This window comes from Artemia franciscana, chromosome 20, assembly GCF_032884065.1.
Source record: "Artemia franciscana chromosome 20, ASM3288406v1, whole genome shotgun sequence".
Classification (NCBI taxonomy): domain Eukaryota; kingdom Metazoa; phylum Arthropoda; class Branchiopoda; order Anostraca; family Artemiidae; genus Artemia; species Artemia franciscana.
The window spans coordinates 12515388-12540420 of record NC_088882.1 but is presented as its reverse complement, the minus strand read 5'-3'; the positions used below and the strand labels follow the sequence as shown (position 1 = coordinate 12540420).

Genomic DNA, 25033 nt, shown 5'->3' with positions numbered 1-25033 from the left:
TTAAAAAAGACACTAGAAATTTTGCGACATCTTTGGACCACTGGATCGATACTATCACCCCTGGACAAAAAAAAAACAACAAAAAAAAACAAATAAACACACATCCGTGATCTTTCTTCTGGCAAAAAATACAAAATTCCACATTTTTGAAGATAGGAGCTTGAAACCTCTGCAGTAGGGTTCTCTGATACGCTGAATCTGATATGGTGATATTTTATTAAGATTCTATGACTTTTTTGAAAATAAGGCAAATTTTTTCAGGCTCGTAACTTTTGATGGGTAGGACTAAACTTGATGAAATGTATATGTTTAAAATCAGCAGAAATTCTTTTCATTATATTACCGATCGAACGACCGTCTCTAGACTTCGATTTACGGATTACGATTTGAATTGTGGCTGCTTACGAGTGAAATAAGATGGCTGAATAGCTGGTGCTTAGCCCTGTTCTGAACTTTTTGAGTAGATCACTCACAGAAGGGTTGAAACTTGATCTGATTCTCAAGAGTGCTATTAATTATTTCAAACACGATGCAGTTACACAAGCAGAGAAGACCCAATAGTGAGCTGGATATTCAAACCCGTATGGTTTCGTATGCTAAGAAAGATGACAATATTACTGATATGTGCAACTTGCTAGTCATAGAGTCAAGGCAAAATGTTCCGATCCCGAAGTTTGTTTTTTGAATCCCGTGTGAATTATCTGCCATCGGCGAGTCTGTTGATGCCACAATAGTTTTGAAATTAAATAAACTTTTGGAAAAATTAGACGGATTTATGTTGAATGCTACCTGCTCCCCACCAGCCTGCCTGACAAGTCCCAACCAGCTCAATCCGCACCCCTTCATCACTCTACTCTGTGATAATTAATCTCCCTTCAAAGGACTTAATTGGCCAAAAAAAACGAAAAACATTCATGAACAAGGTATACCCAAATCCAAACGATATAGCTAAGTTCCGCCGTTCTAACGAGTGGAAACTTGTGGTTCGGTCCAAGAAATCCGCGGACCAAATAGTTAAAAATATTAAGCGTGCAGAACCATCACTCAACATTTCCCTCAAGGAGCCTGCTTTTGTCGTGGCGATTAAGCGAGTGCCAGAAGATTTAGACGAACTGTCGCTGAAACAGCTAATCACCAAGTACACTAAAACACTAAAGTGTGCAAGTCTCGAGCATTTAAAGGCTACTTTCCGTCTCGAACTGATCTTGACACATTTCTGAAAGCATCTATGAACGTTGGATATAAACGCCTTCCGGTTGAGGTGTTCATGTTCCTACAAGGTCGCTGCTTCAAATACCATGAGATCGGTCTTCTCCCCGCGAACTGTAAAAACAGTGCACTGTGTTCTAAATGTGACTCCCTCAAACAAAAATGGATGCCTAATACTCCCTGCCAAAAAGTTGCTTTTGTGTTTGTTGCAAAACTAATGGTCATGCGTATTATAGTGTAAAGTGCCCGAAAAACCGCTAAACGTAAACCGAAGGACTCGTTTCTATTATCGTGGAATATGTGCAAAGCCTAAGCTCTCGGTTATAACGTGATTTTCCACCAGGAACAGTTTGTCACTAAACATGGTATCAGCATACTTACATTTAATGGCAATCACGTCGTACTACGTGCCTGCTAGAAAGCTGAATAACAGAGGCAGACCCTCTGATAGACTTGTCCCTTCCGTTAAATTGGCTGTCTGTTCTAGATTTTTCGAACTAAATAATCATAACTTAGCCGTAAGAGTGGTCGGTCAGAGCGATTATTTGCTTTATTGTGCGAAAAGTTAGGTTCTTGTGTAGAAACAATTCTACACAAGCGTCTAGGTTTACCTTGTGTTATGCCGGAGACTTTAATTGTAACTTGTCTGAACCAGATTTTAAGCATATCCACGTACTATTATAGTTAAGGGTTTATTTAGTCATTTTTTGAATGTAATAGATAAAATGTCGGATTTTATGAATATTCACACGTCTTCATAGATCTCTAACTTGGACCACGCTGCTGTATCTTTAAATCTGACCGCCGATGCAGTTAACATTATATTATATTATCAGCTGTCTGACCACTAACCTAATTTGCTCTATCGGTGTAACATCTTTGGTTTTTCAAAGTAGCCCGCTAGCACGTGATTCCTCAGCGCGGCGGTATCGTCAGGATTGGTCAAAGTTCGACCAAACTCCATTCCTTGATTCGGTTGACGTGATTCTAAGTAAAATTAATGTCCCATTTCACCTCCTCCAAAAGTCACTCCAGTTACCTAAGAATGAGGTCCTGATTTGTCTTGATATATATTGTGCTGAAATATGTCGTGCCCTCCACTTTGCCAAAAAACAAGCTGTCCCAATGCAACGTCTCTTCAAAGGAATCGTTCCTGGATTGTTAAAAAGTCCAGAGCTGTTTACTTCATGTGGACAAGCAAATTTTTGTTTTTCTACATGGAAAGAGTGTAGGCGTCCTACTACCGAGCATGTGAATGACATATGGATCTCCACGAGGCGGAAGTTTTCTAAAATTCTTGCTCACCATCGCAGAGATCTTGTTAATATCTATTCTGCCCGTGCAAAACAATATTCAAATATGGCTGCTAAATTAGCTGACATTCGAGAAGCTGAATAGTATGCATATTACGAATCTGAGTTTTCTGCTCCTGATCCCATCATAGAGCAATCTGAGGAAGTAGCTCTGGGTCAGTTTCTGGCCGCTCAACTCGATGAAGATTTTGTGGTCAGTACCCGTTCTATCGAAGATGCCATCCAAAAATTAAAATGGAAACGTTCATCTGGTATTGACCAAGTCAATGCATTTCATTTCAAACACGGGATAAAAAGTTTTATGGCTCATCTGTCTTTGCTTATGCAGATGATTTTCACTCAGGTTATCGTTCCTTCTTCTTTTTGCATCGGAGGTCTTACTACTGTCTCGAAAAAAGGAAAATATGAAGTCCACTGTATTACTGTAGCTACATCCCTTTGCAATTTCTTTGAACTGCTATTTATTAGGGAACTCGAAAAAGTATGCTATACCCCTTCACATCACTTCGGATTTAAGCGAAGTACCGGGTGTGCCGATGCCTTAACCGTTATTACAAATGTTCTGATTGGTGCGGAATCGTCGTGAGAAAGCCTTTTTTTGGAGAAACATGATGTCGGACGTGCATTCGACTCTCTTACCCGTGCTGCAATGCTTCTGAAAGCTGGTAAACGTGGATTGAATCTAGCCACTATTCGTTCTCTTTAGAATTTATATTCAAGACTACGCAGCCGCCTGAAACTACCACTAGATAAAGAAATGCCACCAATTCCGTGTAGACAACTTATCCTAGTCAAGAAAGGGGCCCTTCAAGGAGCTGTCACCTCTTCCAACCCCTTTAATAACTATTTACTGGAGGCACAGAATTTGTTCCCACCTTCACTATAAACCTTTTCTTAATAGAAACTCTTCAACGTATCACCGAAATTTTTTGAATCATTGAAGCGGAATATCAAAAAGTTGGGCTTGAACTTAACTCCTCCAAATCTGCTGCTGTCTGTTTAATTGAAAATCAGATTCCTCTGCCCCTTCCATCACGGTTGGATCTAGCTCTGTTCAAACTATAGATTACCTTATGTATCTAGGTCTGTCCATTGCTTCTTCTATCCGATACACCCGAAAACTTATTCTCGAACAAATCAGACGTAGAATCTCAGTAGATTACGCTTCCAATGTATCTTGCAAACTTCGATATAACCGGCCTGCTCTAGCAAGTCTATATAATGCTGTTGCCCTTCCCCGTATCTTCTACGCCGCACCCTTCTGGAAACTCCTAACTAAAAGTGACAAGAGCAATGTCCAATCCATGTTTTTTCGCTTTACCAAGTATCTGCTTCATCTGCCTCCGTGGTAATGAAATTCGCTCGCTATTGCGAAATGCAAGGTTGCTAACCCAGAGGTTGCGGTGGCCAGAGGGATAGCGAAACATAATAAGAAAATAGATGGAAATTTAAATGATTGGTCCCACATTCTTAAGCAGTGATGTATTTTTCTTTTTCCTATGCTCCGTCTTGTTGTGTGTTTAATTGTGACTGGTTTTTCAATCATTTTTAATAATTATAATATACTTCTTGTAAGATTGTTTAATGTTATTGTTCTGCAGCATATATAATATGTCTCACCGTTTTGAGGATTTTTTTTGCACATATATTACATAAATTATATTCCTTCGATAATAAGTCTTTTTTTATTCTAGTTTCTTTTGTATATTTGCCTGTCTTGTATTTTGCGGAGTGTTTTATTGTTGTCCTTATTGTTTCATCATTTTGTTTTCTGTCACTATTCCATCTTCTTGCTTTTATATCACGGATTCTCGAATAATAAACAAATAAATATCTGGGAAAATTAGCAACTAGTTTTGAACCCTCCCCAGTTTAATAGATAATATTTAAATTTGTACGTTTTGCTTACGTCATGGCCAAAAAAGTTGATCTTTTGTCACCATGACCCCTTCAAAAAGTTGGAGCTATACGAAACTACTTGTTTCTCTCAATGAGTTGTGTTCATTATCATATTATCCTTTAAGTTTGACTATCACACAAAATATATAAAATGACAGGAATGAAAACAAATGAAATGAAAAGAAATGAAATAAAATGAAAAGGTAATATAAAACTAAGTTAATACCCTGCAGTTTTGGACGACCATATTGGAAGAAATAACAGCCCTTCTTTATTAACAACAAATTTATATTCGTTTCAAGTTGCAGCCTAGCTCATTACTACATAAAAACAAGAGGTTTTTCATTTTAATTAAATAAGGTGGAACGTGCAAGCTAGTTGAATATCTTTTCTCAGTAATTTTGTCCAACTTCTTACCTAATGTATGCTTTTGTTTTAATGAGGAGTAAGCTCATTCCCTGTTTCCCGGAGAGTAATTGCCTAGAGACATTCAAGTATATATACAACTACACACATCCAAACTCGTAATGAAAACTACGTCAACACTTTTTCCAAATATTAATTGGTATTTGTGTGACCACACTTACATATATACATGAATAGAAGCATATGCATGTCACAAACACACAATGAGGTCAATTCACGAAGAGGTAGGGAGGGGACAAATGTATTAAAAAAAAATAGGGGAAAAGGACATATTTTTTCGATTTTTGTTAAAACAGTAAACAAGATTTTTCAATCAAAACTCTGAAAAAAGTAATTTTCAAAATTTAGTGGTTGGGCAAACATGGGCATTAGTAAACTTACGCTAATAGGCAGCGAGAACTGAAGTACCTTGTACCTTGTACCTTGTACCTTTAGTACCTTGCTTTTGACAGCTATACATTTATGTAGGTTATTTTTTTACTTGGTTGATGTTCCATCTCGCTCTTTACTATTTAAAAAATTGATTCTTTTTCAACCCAAAAACAAACCAACAAATTCACATGTTTTAGGGTGGCACCCATGTGGCAGCTCTTCGCGTGTAAAGGTTAGTTTTACTTGATGGAAGCGGAAATCTAACTCTCCACTAATTTCGAAAATTCTGTATTTTCAAATCAAAGACAAACTAACAGCGTACTGTATTTTAGGTATCCTTCAAAAGGGTGATGGAATTTCTGTCTATTTCACTGACTATCCTCGTCTGATGAAAACAATCGCCGGCATAGGACTACAAAGATCTGTTGACTGCACAGAATGTGGAAGAGTACTTGATCCTCTCAAATCTCAATTTCAAGCTTTGTCTAGCCTTGCTGTAGGTCCTGATGGCTCCATTTACATAGCAGATTTTAATTATATTAGAAAGTTGACTCCAGACGGAAAATTGATTACAGTGGTTAAGCTTGGGTAAGTCAACAATTGTTTGGCTATTGGCGAGAATACATGACAAATCTCAAAACTTATGGGCTTCTTAGGCTAATGTTATGAAGTATTAATCGTCAAGAGAGGACTGAAGCGTGAAGCATTAAAGTTTAAAGTATAAATTAGCGTGGCAAACAAATAAAAATGCTCATAGTTGAATCGTGGGGTAAGATATCTAAATACAGGAGCAAGACGGCGAAGCAGAAGTTTTAATAGCCGGCTGATTTCAAGAAAAGAGTAAACACATGTAACGCATACTCTCTTGTGAGAAACAAAAGTAACTGCATCTAACTGCATTAAATAAGAAAAAAACAAGTTTTTTAACTTAAAGTAAGGAGCAACATAAGGAGTAAGCAGTAAGGAGCAAAATTTAAAACAAACAGAAATTATTACATAGATGGAAAAGGCTGTCCCCTCCTCAACGTCCCGCTCGAACTGTTTGATTGTGAGAAATATTCGCTTCAGGTTGTCAAACAGTTCGTGGTAACAAACTGTAGTAAGGAGCGACCCGGCTCAATAGTAAACGAAACTCTAAAAAACGGAATTTTAATGCTAAAAGATACATCAATGTAATCGAATTGCTGATTCTAAATATATAAGTTTAATCAAATTTAATCTATGTCATCAAAAGTTACGAGCCTGAGAAAATTTGCCTTATTTTGGAAAATAGGGGGAAACACCCCCTAAAAGTCAAAGAATCTTAACGAAAATCACATCATCGCATTCACCGTATCAGAGAACCCTATAGCAAAAGTTTCAAGCTCCTATCTACAAAAATGTGGAATTTCGTATTTTTTTGCCAGAAGACATCACGGGTGCGTGTTTATTTGTTTTTTTGTTGTTGTTTTTTTCCCAGGGGTCATCGTATCGACCAAGTGGTCCTAGAATCTTGCAAGAGGGCTCATTCTAACGGAAATGAAAAGTTCTAGTTTATTTTTTAAGTAACCGAAAAAATTGGAGGGCACCAAAGCCCCTTCCCACGCTCATTTTTTCCCAAAGTCAACGGATCCAAAATTTTGAGATAGCCATTTTGTTTTGCATAGTCGAAAACCATAATAAATATGTCTTTGGAATGACTCACTCCCCCACAGTCCCTGGGGGAGGGGCTACAAGCTACAAACTTTGTCCAGTCTTTACATACAGTAATGGTTATTGGGAAGTGTGCAGACGTTTTCAGGGGATTTTTTTTTGGTTTTGGGGTGGGGTTGAGGGGAGGGGACTATGTGGGAGGATCTTCCCTTGGAAGAATATGTCATGGGGGAAGAGAAATTCAATGAAAAGGGCGCGGGATTGTCTAGCATTACTATAAAAAAAACAATGAAAAAATAAACATGAAAAGTTTTTTCAACTGAAAGTAAGCAGTAGCATTAAAACTTAAAACAAACAGAGATTATTGCGCATATGAGGGGTTCTAAATATACTTTAGCATAAAGAGCGAGGTATTTAGGAGGAATTAAATACATAGCTCTTTATGCTAAAGTATTTTTAGTAATTTCAACTATTTATTCTACGGCCTTTCTGATTCAGGGGTCATTCTTAAAGAATTGGGACAAAACTTAAGATTAATGTAAAGAGCGAGGTATTAACGAGGGGACAAACCCCCTCATATACATAATAAAAAATATAAGAATATAAAAGTTTGTTGCGTTAGTTAATTCTTAAGTTACGTATATTTTTTACTAATAAAAACGTTCGTTAAAAATTAAAAGTTCTAGTTGCCTTTTTAAGTAACCGAAAAATTGGAGGGCAACTAAGCCTCCTTCCCCACCCCTTATTTCTCAAAATCGTCTGATCAAAACTAAGAGAAAGCCATTTAGCCAAAAAAAGAATTAATATGCAAATTTCATTTTAATAATTTATGTGCGGAGAGCCAAAATCAAAAATGAATTAATTCAAAAAAGTTCAGAAATTAAATAAAAAAAAACTAGTTTTTTAAACTGAAAGTAAGGAGCAATATTAAAACTTAAAACGAACAGAAATTACTCCGTATATGAAATGGGTTGTCCCCTCCGCAATCCCTCGGTCTTTACGCTAAAGTTTGACTCTTTGCCACAATTCTACTTTTTAAAACAGTTAAAAACTTTAGCGTAAAGAGCGAGGGATTGCGGAGGGGACAACCCATTTCATATACGGAGTAATTTCTGTTCGTTTTAAGTTTTAATATCGCTCCTTACTTTCAGTTTAAAAAACTAGTGTTTTTTAATTTAATCTTTGTAAAACATGACACGAACCCGAGAGTCCTGAGAGTAACGGGAACGAGGCTGTTTTATTGTAAATGGTTTTTTCTTAAATAAGCGGCCACTTTTTTAAAAAGTTTTTTTTTACCCTCGTTGTTTCTTGTTTGGGCATTTGTATTATCTTAAGTTGCTTAAGTTCAACCATTGCCTAATTTCAAAGATTTTGCTCATAGGAAAAATTGGCATTGTTTTACTCGTAAAACAATGCCGATTTAGAGCTAAATCGAACAAATCTAGCAGATTGAAATTGATTTATATCTTTAAAACTTAAAGACACTGATAGTTGTCTATCACCATATCTTGGTGGGGATATGTTTATACTCAATGGGCCAGGATTGTTTCGTCAAACTCATATAGATCAAATTGTTCAGAGAATATTTGAATTCAATTAATTGATAATGGCAAAAAAAAAAAAACATAAATAAGAAAAATTCTGAAACATATTTTATACCCTACAACTTCAAACATCTAACATTTATCTCTAATGGCTATGGCAATAAGCAAGTTTGGTAACAAATGACATTTATGTCACTGACATTAATCTAAAGCTTAACTGAGTCTTAGCGATGGCCATCTGTTAGCACATTTAGTTGTAGAAATGTTTACATTAATTGGGCCACCATCGTTTCATCAAATTCAATCTGATCATAAGTGACCAAAACTTTCCTCTTAGCTAAGTATGAGTAATGAGTTGAGATCTGAGCGGAAAATTGAATGAAATAAAATATGAACGTGTTTTACATTCCAGAACTTTCAAACATTCGACCTTTTTCGCTGGTGACTCTTGCAATAAGTAGATTTTGCAACAAAGGAAATTAAATGACTAACACTAAACTAAGGCTTAATTCATGAGATACCCATCAATGCTGCACAATATTGAGGGCCTCGATCGTTTTATAAAATTCACATAGTTCACAGATAACCAAAATATGGCTATTTGCTCTTAGTTAAGTATGTGGAATGAGTTGATTGCTATTTTAGCTGTGTGAACGAGTGAATGGTGGTTGTTAGTGCATGAATTTGAAATTTTTGAATTATATGAAATTTTTGAAATTTTTGCGTTTTGAGTGTAAAAGGAGTGAATAATATAAATAAATTAGAGAACAGAATTTTGAAGATTTGAATATTGATGATTCCTCTTGCTCCCTCTTTGTGACTTTTTTTATAGTTTACCTTTTTATAGTTTGAATGAATTCAAGAAATTGTTTTTCGTGCATTGCTGTAATGAACTATTATTGTCAAACATAGATATGAGTTAAACTGCTGTTAATGTAGATGAGTTGAGTAATTCGATCATTAAATAAGATTAATAATGGTATGCCTGAAATACACAACAAGGAGCTTTGTCTGGAATCTCTATGGCTTTCTAGTTCTGATCCAAGATTTAACAGGCTTCATGAAATCAAAAAGTTTTCTTTATATTTAATGTATGTCAAAGTGCAAGAAGCTTTGCTTGTAGGAGTGATCGTTCCTAGATACGTGAGTAATAAACATTTTAAATCGGATTTTAATATAGTGGTCTTAAGGCAGCATAGAAAATGGCTTTTTATGAATTAAAATCACGAACGGAGGATGAAAGGATATTATTAAAACGGATTGTTTAAATTGGAAAGTAAATTAAGATTGTAAAAATTTGTGATTTAGGGGGGGAGGATTCACATTGAAAGCATATTAGATTATGGGAACCATTATAAAAATCATTAGACAAAAGTGTTTAACTTAGGGAGCATTGGTAGTCTTAAAGTACCAAAATAATTAAAATAAATCTGACTGTTTTGATGGGTTAAGTAGAAACTTGCGTAATCAATTATATTATAAAAATAATGAAAAAGGAAATTAGTTTTTAATGAAAAAGACATTCAAATTTGGTTATTTTTGTTTTTGGTAGTAGTGTGTGCCGTATTTGACGTGAGTAAATAATCAGCAAAAAATAAGCTAAAGTAATATGGCATTAAAGAGCTTAAAAAGATGTGGCTTCCCTTTGAAAATGTTTATGTTTTTGAAAATTGACAAATTGTTTAGGTTTATGAAGGAAAAGCATAATCAAATTCATAGCTAATTGATTTTCCTTATGTGTTTTGCTGGTTTAACATGGCAACACTGACTTAAATACGACACTGCCCTAAAAAGGTCATAAATTTCAAAAAAAAAATCTTAGAAAATTGTGCTTTACGCTCAGAAGTAGACCTAAGAAGGGCTCAGGAGTTTAAAAATTTTTCTTTTAATCTGTTTAGTACTTTTGTCCAGATGTGCTGCGAAACGTTCACTATTAATTATGTTAACAAACGATCAATCAGTTTCTACCTTACACTACCACTACCTCTGCTGCTGGTCTATTGCAGCATCAAGCAGCTTGAGACCAACACAGCTGTAAACACACTTCTTCAGCCCTAATCTGTTCAAAGCTTTACTGGCTGCTATTTAAATTCGTTTAGAGTACGATAAATGTGCACATAAGTATCAACAGATTATTAACACGTTGTTTCCTCATTTGCGTGTTCTTTCTCTGTAAGAACAATTATAAATTGAATTCTAAATACCTTTAAAGTTATTTTTTTTTATATTGAAAATTGACTTTTTATAATTGATACTGCTACCAAAAGCACATAAATTAGAATTATTCTCGCTATGTGAGCTTCTCGGTTGCCAAAGTGATAATCACTTTTATTCGTTTTTCAATAAAATAATAACTGTCAATAACAACAAATAACAACAAATAACAACAAAAATAACTGTCAAATAACAACAAAATAACTGTCAATCAATTCTTATGAAGAAAAACCAAAAATTGTTACTAAATTGTAATTCGCATACTCCTATTTAAAACTGACTGAATTCATATCAAGAGTGTACTTTCTAATGGATATAAAGCCAAGCTAAAGTATTTGTGTTTATTTGTGTTTAGTTATACGTATTTTCGTGTTTGCTATGGATGTGTATTTGTCTTAGTAAAAACCGTATCTAGGCATTGACAACAAACAGTTAAAAAGCAGGTTCAGTAGAAATTCTAGGCCACTGTAACATGATTTAAACATTGAGCCCTGATTTTTCAGTAGTGAAAGTATTATTTAAATAATTACAATTACTAGATACAACCGTATCTAGGCATTGACAACAAACAGTTAAAAACCAGGTTCAGTAGAAATTCTAGGCCACTGTAACATGATTTAAACCGTGAGCCCTGATTTTTCAGTAGTGATAGTATCATTTAAATAATTACTATTTCTTTCAATGACTCATTCAACAGCTTGTAATGGTTACTTTAGTCTTTCAACTTGTGATTTCTTAAAATTTTATAGTTCAGTCCAAAATGTTTTTAACCTGTCTCTTTACATTAAATTATTAGATTGCTATTATTAGATTATATTATTTTTTACCTCTTCAATTTCTTTTTCATTTCATTTTAGCCCAATTAGGCCTCGTGTATATAAATATGTAGATATTCTTGCAAATGAAAAGAGATCAGAGGTTAAATCAGAAATCATCTGAATATTCGTCCAATTCGTAAGAAAACTGAGAAATTCCACATATGGTATAGGCTTTAGAGATCTCGTACATACTGAATTTCATTTCATAATTTTCGGTAATATCAAGAGTTTACTTTCCTTTTCTCAAATTATGCATATTTGCCATGTGCTAATAACAATGCTGACCTTACCTTAGATCTTAGATCCACCTGTGCCGCCAGAGGCACCCAGGGCATCCACAAAACTTTGCCAGTCTTTTCTGATTTGGGCAGCTGCATATATGTCTTCCCAATCGGGTTGAAGAGTTTGTTCCGAAGCTCACTGTTTTCATTGCGATTACCGAGGCGATGAAAACCCATAGACTGTGGTCAATATTTGCGGTCATCGCCAATTTTCGCATTGGAATCACCGACAAAACAGGCTATGTCATGTCTGAGTATACTACTGGCAACTGACTGCAGGGTTCTGTAGAATTGTTCATTCACATAATCGCTTGCTTCGTTTGTGGGTGCGTAACAGATCCCCACAAACAGTTTTGCAGGCTGGCTGGCAAACCTAGCGGTAAGAATTGTGGATGAAACTGGCTCCCACTTTAAAAGGGATGGACTGGTTTTTCTTGTCATCATAAGGGCAACTCCGTGTTTCTCCTTGAGTTTCGTCCACTGAATATGATGCTATGTCCACTTTTCAACTTATCAAGGTCTGAGCCTGGCCAAGAATGTCGCAATTGTACTGGCTCCTTCGTTTAGAACTTGTTCTTTCTTGAACACTGAATATGATGCTATGTCCACTTATCAACTTATCAAGGTCTGAGCCTGGCCAAGAATGTCACAATTGTACTGGCTCCTTTGTTTAGAACTTGTTCTTTCTTGAACAGCTGGGATATTGTACGAACACTCCAGAATCCAAATTTGAAGGAATTTTGGCTGTCAAAACCGTGTCCGGGGACATGGGGTTGTCATCAAAATGCAATCAGATCCGAGGCTGTTCTCAATAGATATTTCTGATGCTCAGGACTTTTTACAGGAATGAGTCACGAGCCCATAGCCCAGCCCTTTCTCTTTTTCCTGCCTTGAGGCAGGCTGCAGACGCAGGCGAAGTAAAAAAAAAAAGGTCCCCAGAGAGGCAGCAATGATGAGCAACCTTAAAGAAGTTAATATATTTTCCATATTTATAATCAACATGAATAATAAATTTTGTCGTTGCATATGTCTTAATCAAAACTTAAAGTTCGGGGCTCTATAGACAAGGATCGCTCTTTACATACTATTTGTTTCTACGACGTGTTTAACCTCTTAAATTTGGAGGAAGATATTACTCCTCCCTTTAACCTATGTTTTTACATTCAATGTTAAAAGTCAACTAAAATATTTCGAGGACGGAAATAAAAACTAATTATTTCCACGGCTTTTATTAAAAAAATCCTCTGCTATCCCAATGAATGTGCGCAATGGTTATTTATTAATTATAGTTCCGGTTTCTGTAGACAGAGGCTGTTCTTTACTTACAATTTGTTATTAGGAAGTCTTTGCTCCAAGGATCTCTTAAATACGAAAGAGGCTACTACTTCCTCTTCTATTTTTCTACATTCAAGCATAATATTCGTGTGCAAATGCATCGAGAACAGAATAAAACATAATCTTGAGATCGTCATTTCGATAAAATATATTTTAACCGTTTAATTGTATGGACTACATCTCTCTTTAGGAGCAAATGTGCCACGGTGTGGCATTACTGCCTCTGAAACTGGACAGCTAAATGTAAAATTTTGTGATTATTCAAACCTGACTGAATGTCTCAGAATTTTCACTCAATAGCAATTTGCCTCTCTTTTGGGTAAAATTGCCCTTTCAGGCTACAAAATAACGGACACATCATTATTTTTCTAAAAAAGGGAAAATTCCACGTTTTTATACATAGGATCTTGACACCTCTGCAATAAATTTTTTTAATATGCTGGTCGATGGTCCAATTTTCATCAAAATCTTAACCCGTTCGGAGGTGTTTCCCCACTTTTTCGAAAACCAGTCAAATATTCTTCGGCCCGCAACTTCTCGCAAGAATTAGGAATAATCATAATTTTTTTATTATTCAAACCTGACTGACTGTCTCAGAATTTTCACTCAATAGCAATTTGGCTCTCTTTTGGGTAAAATTGCCCTTTCAGGCTACAAAATAACGGACACATCATTATTTTTCTAAAAAAGGGAAAATTCCACGTTTTTATACAGAGGATCTTGACACCTCTGCAATAAATTTTTTTAATATGCTGGTCGATGGTCCAATTTTCATCAAAATCTTAACCCGTTCGGAGGTGTTTCCCCACTTTTTCGAAAACCAGTCAAATATTCTTCGGCCCGCAACTTCTCGCAAGAATTAGGAATAATCATAATTTTTTTATTACATTTGATGTATATATTATTATCAAAACTCCTTTTTTTAAAACTCAGTTACCGTTTGCACGAATCACTCCTTTTTCACAGTTCATTATTACAAATGCTTGAAAAAAATAATTTTAATAAATTTCTTTTTATAAATACAGTGTACTGCAATAATGATTTTAAGGCAACTTTAACAACAGAATTAATAAAAAATTGGCTTGCTTATAGCATAGAATTTTCTTTCATTTCAGGACTGGTCTAATATCATACCAATACTATATAGCCGTATCTCCTTTCAAAAATTCTATTTTTATTTCTGATCCGGAGAAGCGACAGGTCTTTCAAGTTAATTTCCCACACGGAGATGACTATCCAACAATGGTTGACCTGACTCAACCGGTAAGCTTATTTTTATTTACTTTAATTTGTCTTTTAGGATAGGAAATTAGTTATTTCAGTATTCAAACATGTAGCCTGTACATCAATTTTAAATAGCCAACAGGCTAAATTCTTTTCTACTTGTATGAAGCCTGAGTTTTTTTTCTTTTTAAGTACTTATATTCAACTTGGTCTGTTTACATCAAGATTTGAGTCGAAAACCAAATCTTTTATTATCCTGTTGCTGCAAGTGCATCAGAGGTGGATGATTGAAAAGTGAATAGCCTAGAAAGATATTTGGATATTTATAAATATGGGGAAAACGTTTTTAGGTATGAAAGTTGATACCCGATTACAGGATTTTCTAAGGCCTGAATTCAAGATATTAAAAAAAAAAAATTAAAAAAAATTTTCATCTCCAAATGTGAAAGAAACTTAAAATAAATTTTTTCTCTGTGCCGCTTGGAAAAATTGACAAATTTAAAGACTGAAAATTAAAGCGCGGCATAAAAAAACAGTCTTAAATAGTTCTAAACTATGGCATGGCCACCCCAGGATTCCTTTTTAGTCGTAAAAAATTTCGATCTTCCAAGATAGTAAATTTTTTCTTCTGTGTATTTAGAGATAAATAATTTTTTACCTATGTTAGTATTCTTTTTGTACAAGGTTTGATACAGGATATGAAGGTGCCACTTTCATAAATTAATTCATTGGAGTTTCTTTTATTTTGTATAATTGGATCTCATAATCTGGCACTCTTGCTGAAAAACAAATTTCCTTTTGGTGTCTCCGCGTAGTTCTAAGCTTTGACACTCGAAAGACAACTTTAGAAAATAATTCAATATTCTAGAAATGAATACTCAGCAATAATTTATAGTATTAACCGGAAAAATGACACACACAATTAATTTGACGGTCATCCAATCTTTCACCTGTAGTTATACTAAATTAAAAAACAGGGTACGCTTAGGCCAGCGGTTCCCTACCAATTTTGGGCTATGTTCCACCTAAGCATTACTAAAATTCTTGTGCCCCCTCGTGATATTAATTTTTTTTATTTAATTGAGTTCTATTCACCCGAAAGAAGCTTGAAAAGCCATTAACTTGGTATCTTTTTTGGGTTGTCTCCTAGGAATATTTTACACTATGGTAATGAAAAATATTGTCGGAATGCAATATTCTTTTTATGCAATGTATAATATAATTGCAATACATGTATCTTTTCTGCTCTTCGAATGTATCTGAACGTGACGTCATTCCCACAAAAAATGTTTTTAAAACTAAGGCTTTAAAGTATAGTCGGCCGAAGATTACACGCCCTACCCATGACTCACCGAAATATTTCCATGTCTCACCAGTGGAGCCAGTACCCCACTGGTGTGAATCACATGATTAGTCGACCGAAAAAAGTATTTGTACTGAATTCATTTTGTTCATTGTATTCCCTTATATTCATTATGCTCATGTTGTTGTTGTTACCCGTAAGGGAACAATTTTTACCAAACTAGCTTTACCTGTCAATGAGACTTCTATGATACTGATGTACAACGAAGTTTGTGACTACAAGCAGACGTACCTACCATTTTTACGGAAAGCCTGTTCTTGCGCTATAAGCCAATTAGGGAATCAAAATTTATTTATGACAGAGTAGCGAGATAAATCAAAAGACATTGTGTGGCAAGAGTTTATCAAACTTGAGTATCAACAACATTCCAGGAATGGTTTTGTGCATTCCTTCCTTCAAAGGCTGGTGCAGAGACGCTTATTGGCAGTTGATTCACACACTCATGGGCCTGGAGATTGTCCGGTTCTTTCCAGAAGCAGATGAAAAATGTCTGCTGTCTTTTAAAATGAAAACAAAAGACAAAAAAGTACTCTGAATGAATATCTAAAATACGATGACAACGCTGCCAGGGTCATATACAGGATTTTTGTTCTTTTTTTGGTGGGTTTTACAAAAAAAAAAACACATCAAAAATTTGTTTATATTCATTTTAGTTATGTTTTGACGAGTTGGACAAACATTTTGAGGGGGAAGGGTAGTTAAAAACTTCCTATCCCTGGATACTGCCTTGAGCAGTGCATAAATAGTAAGCGTTTATTTGTTTCAACAACGTCGGCGGGAGAAATAAATTTTTTACTCGGATTTGAGGCCAAATTTAAAATAATTTCAAATTGGGCGACGTAAAAATTGGTAAAATTAGACCAAAAGATGATATGATAGCAACAATTGGTTATTGTTGTATGCCCCCTACAGACGTATCTACAGGAGGTTGTTATACTTAATGGTAGTAAGTGTGTAGCTACGACAATAAGAAGGAATTGTTTAATAAGCTATTTGTCAGTTACGATTTGAACTTCTTTTTAGGTTGCATCGTCTCAAAGAAGTGACCGAGGATATTGGACTGTTTATGCCGGAAATGGAAAAATTTGTACCGCTCGAGATGACCGACAGTGTGGTGATGGTGGAGCTGCGAAAGATGCCTCTCTATCCTATCCTAAAGGTATAGGGTCCACGTTTAAATTAAGTTTTTCTTTTTTGAAGTGAATTTAAGAACAAAACCAAAAATTCAGAAATTCCTTGCCGAGTGGATAAAGAAGAAGAATGAAATATTCCATCAAGAAAGATCCCTAAACTACCATTTGTAAAAGTATTTACTTTTTCAGAATATTTTATTTTCACTTTTTCAAAATTATATGCATAAATATTACAAAACTTTAATGTGCTGTGTTGGGTCAACATCTTTAAATGTAATTTTTATGTCTGTACTGAGTGTGATATCTTTTGCATTGCGTTGTTACACCAACCACATCCTTCATCTTTGTTTGATCTTTTATCTACCTCTTGTACCTAGAAGTTAATCTTTGCAAACGATGTGCGCTGATGGTATGCCTATGTACTGGCGACTTTTACAGCTTACCATGCTACAAAACAAGAAAAAAGGAAAAGAAATGACAAGTAGTAAAAAAAGGAAAAGAAATGACAAGTAGCGAAAAAAGAAAAAATTGAATAATTTCGACATACAGCTTGTATTTCCAAATATGAGATGCTTACTGTTTATGTTGTTTCAGTTACTCAATCATTCAAAATATGAAATACTACTACTATATTTGGTTTGTCTATTTACAAAATTAAGTTTTAAGTTTAAGCTTTTTGAGACAACTTGTTTTTTTTTGTTTATTACCATTTTTCAAACCCTTCCAAGAAATTGCCTTTACTCCACCTCTGTTTAATATCTCTCTTGGAAAATTCCCCACGAAACTTTCCTTCCCAGGGAAAATTCATCCCATGGAAAATACCCCCCGATCCTTTAGAAAATACTCCCGAAATATTTCCATATGTTTCCCAATAACAAATACTATATGTGACGAATGGGAAAATTTCACAGCTTACAGCCGTTTCCCCGTTCACTATGGGGGTCATTTCATCCTTTCAACTATATTTGACCTTTCAACTATGTTAAACCAAAATAGCTAGGCTATCTTTTTGGAATAAAAGGAGACTGAAAGGAATGCTGGTTGCCCATCATCTTTTTGTCACATAAGAAATAAACTAACAATTTTGATTTCCGATCAAATGAGCCCTCTCCCGATCTTTAGGATCACAGATTTGATAAGATCGCCCTTAGGGAAAATAAAAGAAAACAAATAAATGCGCATCCATGATCTTTCTTCTCGCATAAAATGCAAAATTCCATGTTTGTCTATATAGGAACGTGAAAACTCTATAGTAGGGTTTTCTGGTATACTGAATTTAATGGAGGGATTTTCATTAAAATCACTTGAATTTCTTAGGGTTCCTCGCCCCTCGTTTTTCAAAAATCAGTTAAATTTTCTCGGGCTCGCAGCTATTGATGGGCACCCTCAACTAAATGAACTTTACATATTTGGAATAAGCATAAAAACAACTCTTTTTTGAATCTATTGGTATCAAAATTCTGTTTTTTTTTGCAGTGTCAGTTACAATTTAGCCAAGCTGCTCCTTACTTATAGTTCGTTAGCACAAACTATTTAATTAACCGAAGGTAGAAAAGTTAGGCATTAGCTTGCCATTGTTTCTTCATGCATTTTTTATGGCATCCTATTAGCTCTTTGTATAATGAATCCAATCATTAACGGTTGGATTTGATGATTTGGAATTTTATTGAGACTTTAAAAATTATTTTTCTCTAAATATAATTGGTGTTCATTAATGACAAATTAAATTAGGGGCTTCAATGGGCTAGGGAAATAATCCACTCCTCTCCCCCCTTTGATTTTTGCCTCCTAGATTTTAACACTACCTTTTCTGTATGCTCATTGGAAAAAACTGCCGCCACTCCAGATTTTAACAAATACGTTTTGACCCCTCCCCCTTCCTCTGCATTTTGATGAATTGACACCCCTGCGCTCATTTATTACTTAATAAGACGAATTCATTCTTGGTCTTAATTAAATTTCAAGGTTTATTTGTTTGTTCTATGAGCTTTTTCTAGATCTTTTTATTAAAAATTTTGACCCATCCCTTATCAGGGACGTTAAAGAAGTTTACTACAGACATTAATCAGTTTAAAAGGGCAATGGTTCTTTCTATTTTCATATCTTTATAACGCCGAAGCATTTGCAAGATTGCTTTCAATTGCTTAATCTTTTCAGGCATTGTTATGGACGGAGAAAGAGCTTTGTATATTGCTGATGGTCGAACAATTCGTAAAGTTGATAATCAAGGCTTTATTAAGACAGTGGTTGGAAATGATGACTTCCCTGATTTAAGCGCTTTCGGACCCAGCTGCGCTGACCCTAAAGTAAGCTCTTTATGGAGGGGCAATTCTCCATATCTCTTATAGATCCCTATATGTACATACATTATATATATATATATATATATATATATATATATATATATATATATATATATATATATATATATATATATATATATATATATATATATATATATATATATATATATATATATATATATATATATATATATATATATATATATATATATATATATATATATATATATATATATATATATATATATATATATATATATATATATATATATATATATATATATATATATATATATATATATATATATATATATATATATATATATATATATATATATATATATATATATATATATATATATATATATATATATATATATATATATATATATATATATATATATATATATATATATATATATATATATATATATATATATATATATAATTTTTAGTGGGCTCAAAGTGACACCAGCACAAGGGAATTTGTTTTTTTTTATTGCCCAAAAATAAAGAATTGACTCATTTTGACTCATTTTGAATTAATGTAAAAATTGATGAGGAAAAATAGAAACCAGAATTTGTGGAATGAAATTATTACCATTACCAAAACTATTAATAATCTATAGCAGTACAAATGCACCAGAGCCCAACACAGCGCAGAGCCCCGTAAGTTTCTGTGTTAGAGGTTTGAAACATAGTCCTTAAAACTCTGGACTTTTTTCATTGCGGCTTTATTTTTTTACCAAGAAAAAAAAATATTAAGGCAATAAAAGAGTAAGAGAGGAAAGAAGGGAGAGAGAGTTCATGGAGGAGACGGTGAAGAGAGAAAGGGAGAGAAGAAAATAAATTAACACAAATTAGTCCAATCAACTACAAAATGAAACGTTTGTAAATTGAATTTAGGGGGCTAATAATTATCACCATTTGTGGAAGTATAGTCGAAGTAAATAGTGGTAAATTTTTAAAAAACTATTTTCTTCCGCAATATTAGACAGAACTTTGAAGAAAAAGAAAGCGGTGGGCAAGAATTAGCCTATGCACTTTTTTTTATCTAACTTCTAAATTATATTTAATATCGCCAAGGGGGAAATGTATTATCTTTTATACCAAATTATTTAAGGCTTTAGCATCCAAATTGCGTTGCAGTTGACCGGAGTAGTGTAATATAAACCAATATTTGTTGTTTAGACAGAAAATTGATGTGACACTGTTCTTAAATTCTAGGTACAGATTAAGTTATCATAAAAATCAGGCCGTCGGAACCAGGGTCCTTGTTGCTAGTTGCAAGATACTGCTTGTTGCTTATTCTACCCAAGGATATTTAAATTTGAAGAAGGAGCTTGTTAATTCTGGTGCCCTAATTTAACCAGCAAATAAAGTGGACAACTGTATAGTGTCTTCTTGTATATATGGTGGAAGCCTTAACACCTTCTGTTAAAAACAAATGTCAGCTCTTATGACTTACACTTTTGGTTTTTTGAGGGTGTGTGTGTGAAGGTGTGTGAAGGTAGATGAAAATGTGTCCCTTATTCTCTTCTACATATAACATTGACTCCACGGGCGTCAATTAGGGGGTAAGGGTACTTTTCTCTTAGATTTTTCAGCCCCCCTCCTACACGCCTACATTTCATTTTTTTTCTATTTTCATTTAAAATAGGTCATTTGAATCAAAAACAGGAAACATGCTCCCACCTAGATCTTGAAAAATAAATTTTGACCCCTCTCTGACTTTTGTAAATTGGCCCCACTGATTAACTAGTTAGTTACCACAGTACAATGTTGCGGATGCTCTCCTATGGAAAGCATTCTAGATACTATACACTCTTATATTTCTAGCGGAACGATTTTTAAACAGATCTTGGTAGCGAACTGTAAGTAAGGAGCGACGCGGCTCAACAACAACAAAACTCTAAAAGACGGAATTTTGGGATGGAAAACACATCGAAATAATTGAATTTATGTGCTGATTCCAAATACATAAGATTCATTGAGTTTAGTTTTACCCATCAAAAGCAACGAGCCTGAGAAAATTTTCCTGGTTTTTTGAAAAAAGGGAGGAAACGCCCCAAAAAATCAAGTAATTTCAATGAAAATCGCATCATCAGGTTCAGTGTATCAGAGAGCCCCATAGTGGAGGTTTCAAGTTCCCATCTTTAAAATGTGTAATTATGTATTTTTTGCCTGAAGAAAGATCATGGATGCGTGTTTATTTGTTTGTGTTTTATTTTTTTCCCCAGGGGTGATAGACTTAAACCAATGATCCTAAAATATTGAGAGAGAGCTCATTTGTAACGGAAATTAAAAGTTCTAGTGCCATTTTTAAGTGACCAAAAAGATTGGAAGGTATCTAGCCCCCTCCTATGGTCCTTTTCTCCCAAATTCGCCAGGACAAAATTTTAAAATAGTCATTTTATTCAACATAGTTAAATGGTCCAACAACTATTCCTTTGGAGATAAAACGACCGCTCACAGCCATCCGGGAAACGTTTTTATATTATGAAATTTGCCCATCATTTACGTTTAGTATTTGTTGTTGGGTAGTATGCACACATTTTTCAATTGGGGAAAGGTGAGTTTTCTGCTGGGGGAATTTTCCACGGGAAGAATTTTCTGGGGGGGGGGTGAACTTTTCAAGTGACATTTTAAAATGGAGGAATGTTGTAGAGTTTCAGTACGAAATTCTATTTATTCGTCTTACTTTCTCTTTGCCGACTCAATTTTACATGTTGAGATGTTAAGGGCAATTGTCTGGGGTAAATTTTCATTGGAATTCAATTGTCTAGAGGATCTTTCCACAGGGAGAATTTTTCCGTGGAGGGGGAGACGGGTTTCCCGGCATTTATGTTCGTTTTAAGTTTTAATGTTGCTCCTTGCTTTCAGTTGAAACTACTTTGTTTTTAATTTAATATATCAAGTAAAGATCTCACTGACTATATATGGAGACACTATCATACTATTTGTGTATGTGTGTTGATCATCCTGAGGACCGATATTATTAATCAGCATACCCGTTTTAAAACCTAGATAAGCTTCCAATCTGTCAGGGCAACAAGCTGCTGCCCTAACTTTTGATCCAAAGAGGTCCAACTCTGGTATCGACGAGCTGACTTTAGCTATAGAGCTACGCATTGCTTTATTGCAAGTATAATACACAACTGGATCAGAAGTGAAGATGTGCAAACACTGCAAGTGCAATTTAGTTATAATAGTTGCTAATTATTACTTTATAATCAATACGTTTGTCTTTAGTTTTTCTCAGCCTTAATGTAATTTCTTTTCTGTTGTCTTTAAATCCATATTACAGCTGCTGTGCCTGCACCTAAAGCGATGGCTCACCTTTGTGCGATGAGATGTTAAAGACCAACAAACTTTAACAGCAGCTTTTAAAGACGGGTTTGTATGCTAATTTGCATTTTCGAGTTTTACAATTTGTGGGCTTAAAAAAGCCTGTACTAAAAAGTTGTCTCCATTAGAATTATATTTAAGGCTTATTGAATTTATTTTAAAATTTCTTTCAGATGCTAGTTCATTGGCCCGTCAAATTAGCTGTTAACCCCTTGGACAACTTTCTATATTGGTCTGATCGAAGTTCAATCTATAAACTAGTCAACGACAAAATTCATCTAGTTGCTGGCCTCCCAGATTTTTGTGTAGCACCTTCCACAAGAAAGGCTCCTAAACGTATCGGCACTGTGATTGACTTCACTATAGCCCCTTCAGGCCGTATTGTTATTGCTGCTGATAATGGGGCAACAACACTGTTTGATGTTAGCACAAGAGGAGAAATTACAACAATTAAATGCTCCAGTGACACCTACCAGTTTCTATTCGAGACTAATATTTCTACGATACAGCCGTCACTTGCGTTAACTGAATCGAGTGACTGTAACCTGAAATTGACTTCAATTACAGTTGCACCTGATAATTCATTATTTATTGGTGATAGCGACCGCCTGAAGCTTTATCAACTTATATCACCTCTACCAAACCCTAACCCTAATAGTGAATATGTTATTCAATGGCCGAAGAGCGGAGAGCTGTTCATATTTAACCGTTACGGACATCATATTGCTACTAAGTGCTTATTGACTGGAAGAACTAAATACACCTTTATATATAACAAAAATACAAGTTTAGGAAAACTTACAATGGTAAGATATAGTTGTATGTATAAGCTTTTACAAGTTAACAAATCATTTTTTTAGAGGAGGGGGAGGCATATCTGTGAGCAATGAACCGTAAAAGGAAATGAAACGAAATTAAACACAAAATTAAAAAAAAGTACCATGAACGATGAAGCTAAACCTAAAATGAACAAAATTTACCAAATAACGGTGATATTGCTACTCCTCAAACTCCCCAAAAGGCTAGAGTGTTTTTTGCGCTGAACTGAAAACCAAATATAAGTTCTTTTTCTATGAAAAAATAAAGAAATTAGATACTGCTCAATTGTTATAACAAACGATAAATTTTCTTAATATATTATTTAAAAAAAGTTTTATCATCGTTTTCTTACTTTAGAAATTCCTTCTTTCAAATGCTTGGGAAATAAACTGACTAAAAGAAACATACACAGAAATATTGAAATATTGATTTGGTTTTCAGAAAAGCGCAAATCACCTCTATCGTCTTTAAAGGCGTAAAAACCTCTTTTATTTATAGCATTTTAGTCTGTTTAAGGCTGGTTTCATATTATATTGTGATTTACATTTGTTTTGGGTTTCATGTCTTCATTCATAGTTATTTCTGTTCTTTCCAGAATTGACTGAAAAAAAATGTCAAATGAAACTATAACGTAACATTAAATTTCAAAACGAGAATAAGCATTCCATATATTATGGATTGTGCCCCCTGCATCAAGCCCACCCCCTGCACTTTATGCAAAAGTTTCAGAGTGCTTTACTCAAAAGAATTACGGATACAATAAATGTAGTTAACTGTAAATTGTAAATAGTTCATTCAAGGCTATATTCAAGGGGTGGGGGTAACTGGGTTTGAACCCCCAACTGAATTTCTTATCTGACTCATAAAAAAGTAATGAAAATGCATGTAATAAATTTTTTCAGCGTTTTGTAAATTTTATTTTTTGATTAAAAAAAAAATACTCGACCCAAAATCATGGATACAACCTTGCGTTAATATAGCGAAGGCCTTTTAAAATACTTGAAATGAAAATTTTATTGTCTAACAGAAAGCCTCGTCATTCTTAAGGCATTACAAAAATACCTTTTATTCCATTTCAATTGCCGTTGTATCTGAGCAGTCGGTCTTAAGGTCTTGCAAACGAAAGGACGAAATTTTAGCGCAAAAAGAAGGAAAGCTAGAAGGGGGAAGCCCTCTTTTATATTGAATAATTCATATTAATTTTAGGTTTGGATATTGCTCTTTAATTCTATTTGAAAGAAATTTGTTTTAATATATTTAATTTATGCTGGTTTTAATGCTATTCCATATCCAGGGCTACCCCAAATATGAGGTGGGCTACCATCCACTCAAATCTCCCTCTATACAGAAAAAGTGCTCTCTTTTAGTAAATTACGACTAATTATTTGATGCGATTGCCCTTGAAAAAAAAAAAAAAAAAAAAAAAACACTCGTGTCACCATTGTTCTCTGGAAAAATATGAAATTTATGTGTAGTAGATACTAGCTTTAGGGTTCTCATGCATAATCGATTTGACTGCAGGATTTTCATCTGGATTGTACCTCTTTTTAGAGTAGTTTAGCCTCTTTTACTAAAATCATGCAAATTATGTATACAAAATTGTATAATCTTGTAAACAGCACATACAAGAGTTTCAAATATTTGGAATTTTGGTTAAAAAAAAACAATTGTTTTAAGTATACATTAAATAAAAAGCAAGTTTTTTTTTTACTTTTGGTTGAAAATTTTTTTTTCTTTATTATTTAGTTTCTGGCCATTTTTTTGAAAAATGCTGGGAAATCCGGGGCTCCCTTCATGGAA

At 34.3% G+C, this 25033-nt stretch overlaps 1 protein-coding gene across 1 annotated transcript in view; it reads left to right on the top strand.

The window, feature by feature from the left end:
* LOC136039767 (teneurin-a-like) overlaps positions 1-25033 on the top strand; it is a gene marked incomplete in the record, with an annotated part of 538588 nt that overhangs the window by 476029 nt on the left and 37526 nt on the right. Inside the window, 5 exon segments of the mRNA XM_065723631.1 lie at positions 5552-5807; positions 14159-14306; positions 16654-16789; positions 18921-19069; positions 22588-23220. Coding sequence (XP_065579703.1) covers positions 5552-5807; positions 14159-14306; positions 16654-16789; positions 18921-19069; positions 22588-23220 — 1322 coding nt within the window.